The sequence below is a fragment of the Egretta garzetta genome, unplaced genomic scaffold (assembly GCF_000687185.1).
Source record: "Egretta garzetta isolate BGI_Z169 unplaced genomic scaffold, ASM68718v1 scaffold383, whole genome shotgun sequence".
In the NCBI taxonomy this organism is placed as follows: Eukaryota; Metazoa; Chordata; class Aves; order Pelecaniformes; family Ardeidae; genus Egretta; species Egretta garzetta.
This window is the reverse complement of record NW_009259100.1, coordinates 1,737,492-1,741,339: the sequence shown is the minus strand read 5'-3', so window position 1 is coordinate 1,741,339 and position 3,848 is coordinate 1,737,492. Positions and strand designations below refer to the sequence as shown.

Here is a 3,848-nt window from a genome sequence, read left to right as displayed (position 1 = left end):
CCTGCCAGCTCCCTCAGTACCCTTGGGTGGATCCCATCCAGCCCCATAGACTTGCGAGTGTCCAGGTGGCACAGCAGGTTGTTAACTGCTTCCTTCTGGATTATGTGGGGTTTGTTTTGCTCTCCATCCCTGTCTTCCAGCTCAGGGGTTTGAATACCCTGGGGATAACTGGTCTGACTGTTAAAGACCGAGGCAAAGAAGGCATTAGGTACCTCAGTCCTTTCCTCATCCTTGGTGGCAATGTTCCCGCCCGCATCCAGTAAAGGATGGAGATTTTCCTTGGCTCTTTTTTTGTTGTCGATGTATTTGAAAAAACATTTTTTGTTATCTCTTACAACAGTGGCCAGATTGAGTTCTAGCTGGGCTTTTGGTTTTCTAATTTTCTCTCTGCATGACCTAACGAGATCGCTGTACTCTTCTTGAGTTGCCAGCCCCTTCTTCCAAAACTGGTAAACTCTCCTTTTCTTCCTGAGTCCCAGCAAAAGCTCCCTGGTTCAGCCAGGCCAGTTGTCTTCCCTGTCAGTTCATCTTACAGCACATGGAAACAGCCTGCTCCTGTGCCTTTAAGACTTCCTTCTTGAAGAATGCCCAGCCTTCCTGGACTCCTTTGCCCTTCAGGTCTGCTTCCCAAGGGACTCTCTCAAGCAGTGTCCTGAACAGGCCAAAGTCTGCCCTCCGGATGTCCATGGTAGTAGTTTCACTGACTCCACTCTTTACTTCGCCAAGAACTGAGAACTCTTATCATTTCATGGTCACTAAGGTCAAGACAGCCTCTGACCACCACCTCTCCCACCAGTCCTTCTCTGTTAGCAAACAGCAGGTCAAGCAAGGCACCTTCCCTGGTAGGCTCACTTACCAGCTGTGTCAGGAATTATCTTCCACACACTCCAGGAATCTCCTCGACTGTTACTTCTCTGCTGTGTTGTATTTCCAGCAGACATCTGTTAAGTTGAAGTCCCCCATGAGAACAAGGGCTAGAGATCATGAGACTTCTGCCAGCCACTCGTAGAATGCTTCATCTACCTCTTCATCCTGGTTGTGTGGTCTAACACACTCTGCCTCATTGGCCTTCCCCCTCATCCTTACTCATAAGCACTCGACCTTATTATCACAATCATTAAGCTCCATACACTCAAAACACTCCCTAACATACAGAGCCACCCCACTGCCTCTCTTTCCTTGCCTATCCCTTCTGAGGAGCTTACAGCCATCCATTGCAGCACTCCAGTCATCCCGCCATGTTTCTGTGATGGCAACTAAGTCATAGCTATCCTGCTGCACAATGGCTTCCAGCTCCTCCTGTTTGTTGCCCATGCAATTTAGTCTAAAGGTCTTCAGACCTAACTGCTTGGAACGGTTAATGAACACTGTCAGATTGTAACAGCCACAGAGATGTCCTGCCCACTTTTTGGTAGACACTGCATCAATGCCTTGGTTTGATACAACACTGTAAGGGTGATCCCACTGTGAGGGTGGTCAAACACTGGTACAGGTTGCCCAGAGAGGCAGTGGAGTCTCTATCCTTTGAGATATTCAAAACCCAACTGCACACAGTCCTGGCAACACTGCTTGAGCAGAGGGGTTAGACTTAATGATCTCAAGAAGTCCCCTCCAATCTCCAGGATTCTGTTATTTCATTATCAGGTATAAAACAGTAAAACTACATAAAGAATTGCCATTGTGCAGATGGACTGACCACAGTATAAGCAGTCTGCCAGGGATGCAAATGTAACGAGCTTGAGAACAGGACAAGAGTTGCAGTTTTATGGCACATCCATGTCATTGTAACCTAAGTGACAACTGAAAGGTAGCAACAAACAAGTTAGGACCTTCAGTCCTTGGCCACTGAGTCACAGAAGACTAGACACAAGTAGAATCTGTCATACGGGGAAAAGTACTGGCTTTCAGTGTTCTGCTGCAAGTTTACATCCCTGCAAATCAGGTATCAAAATGAATCAATTTTCTCAGAGCGCGTGTGCCCTATTATCTTCCTGGATTCCTTTGTAATGCCTGTCACTATAGCAGTGCTCCTTAACAACCCTTAAATAAACTACTGCTTTAATGAAAACTAGGTTTCAAGACCCACAGCATCCATAACTTCATGTTACTACTGCCTATCATGTTCTGAAGCAGGTTTGGAGGTTGTAACCACTTGGGAAGGTGTCCTTCCCAAAGGTGGGCAGGAGACGGTGGAGCATATGTTTAAAGACTAGGAGATGTCTTTAGGCTGTATCTGAATTGGAACTGAGGAAAAAGACTGGAAGGCTAAACTAGAAGAGACTTCTCCTCATGAATATTTCAAGAGCAATGAAGATCAAGAACTCCAAACAGTGTACAAACAGTTGCACAACACGACTCATCTGATATTAAAAGCCGAAATAGCACTCTTCTCACACCCAAAATGAGTGAGCAGATCTGGTATTTTTTAAATAGGAGGCTTAAAGTTGGGCATCTGTGTTTCTCTGTTTGGAATCCAAATCCTAAGGACAAAAGAATATTTTGACTCTGCCTTGTATTCCCTCTTCCCCTTCAAATAAACACACTGCTTAAAGATATCAGAAAAACCCAGTCATACAGTCCCTACCCACATAACAGTGATGACCTACGCACCTGTAATACTCTCCATGCCGAAGTCATGCTCTACCAGTGGAGCAGAAGGCAAGTCTGGTTTGGCTATGTCTACAGTTGTACCGCCTACAGTGGTCTTGCATCCACCTCTGGCTCTCTGCACTATGTCACTGTAGGAAGATTAGGCAGAGTGCTGGCATTTTGCATAATGCTCCATAGTTATAAAAACAAAAAACCCAAACAAAACAGGACTTGTATTTTCCTGAATGAGCTCCTCTTAGATCATACTTTGGTCATGTGAAAATCAGGTAGTTAAATATCCACTGCCACTCCAATTCTCACAAGCAGTAAGCCGAACTCCCTAGAAAGAGCACTCCTCCAATTCTAACCTCCCCTCTTCCACTGGAAGCCCTGGCCAAGCACAGGGAGTGAGTGAAGTACAACACACTATCATGCCAAACAAATCTGTGTTTGGTAACAATCTTTCTTAATCTAACCATTTCAAAATATTTTGCACATACTCGATTTCTCCCACTTTTAAAAGCCCATGAGAAAGACCTGTTAGTAACATTGCACTGAGAGAGAAGGCAGAAGATCATTAACAGAGAAATATCACCAGCTGTGTATGGGTTTATTGTGTGATCATATATGAGAAGCTGACATAGTGTTTGTTGTTCAATCACAGCGGACAAGGAGAGTGATCAATTTGCAGGTTGACACACCTTCTATTGGAACTATGGAGGCCAACCTGTTTCACACAGTGCCATTAATGACCTCCCTCTTGCAAGGGCCATAACCTACGATGGCTGCAGATGTGACACCTGAGAGCCCAAATGTTCTCTAGCTAATTCCCACCCAGCAATGCTGGCAAAAGTATTCCCTCTCAGGGCCACAGGCCTGCGCAGTCAAAAGGAAACCAGTCTCTCACCTTTGGTGGCAGCTGCAATTCTCCTTTACACATGGCTTGTAGACTTCCACAGCTCTCTTAATTTGGTCAGTTACTGTTTTCCATTTGGCATCTAAAATACACAGGAAGGAAAATATAAAAGGGATTAATCTATTAAACTACCAGAGCAACTAGCAGGAGCTTGATCTCTGGTCCGGCTGGCGATGAGCAACACACCACGGCCCGGCAACATGCTCCAGTGCTGCTCCAGTCCATACAGCTCAACTAGGGCGTGCCTAAAGCAAGCGGGGGAAAGAAGAGCCCGGCGAGGAGAAGGGGACGCCCAGCTGAGGGGGGCCGGGGAAGGGGCTGTGGGTCGAGCACCCGTGAGGGC

General features: G+C 46.1%; 1 protein-coding gene across 1 annotated transcript in view; it reads right to left on the bottom strand.

The window, feature by feature from the left end:
• The window catches only part of POGLUT1 (protein O-glucosyltransferase 1), a 21,858-nt gene extending 18,019 nt beyond the window's left edge, over positions 1–3,839 (bottom strand). The window contains exons 1-2 of the mRNA XM_035890747.1: positions 3,692–3,839; positions 3,497–3,587 (exon numbers count right to left, since the gene is read on the bottom strand). Coding sequence (XP_035746640.1) covers positions 3,497–3,587; positions 3,692–3,707 — 107 coding nt within the window. The 5' untranslated portion in view covers positions 3,708–3,839. The remainder of the gene's footprint in view (positions 1–3,496; positions 3,588–3,691) is intronic.
• Between the last annotated feature and the right edge of the window lie 9 nt (positions 3,840–3,848).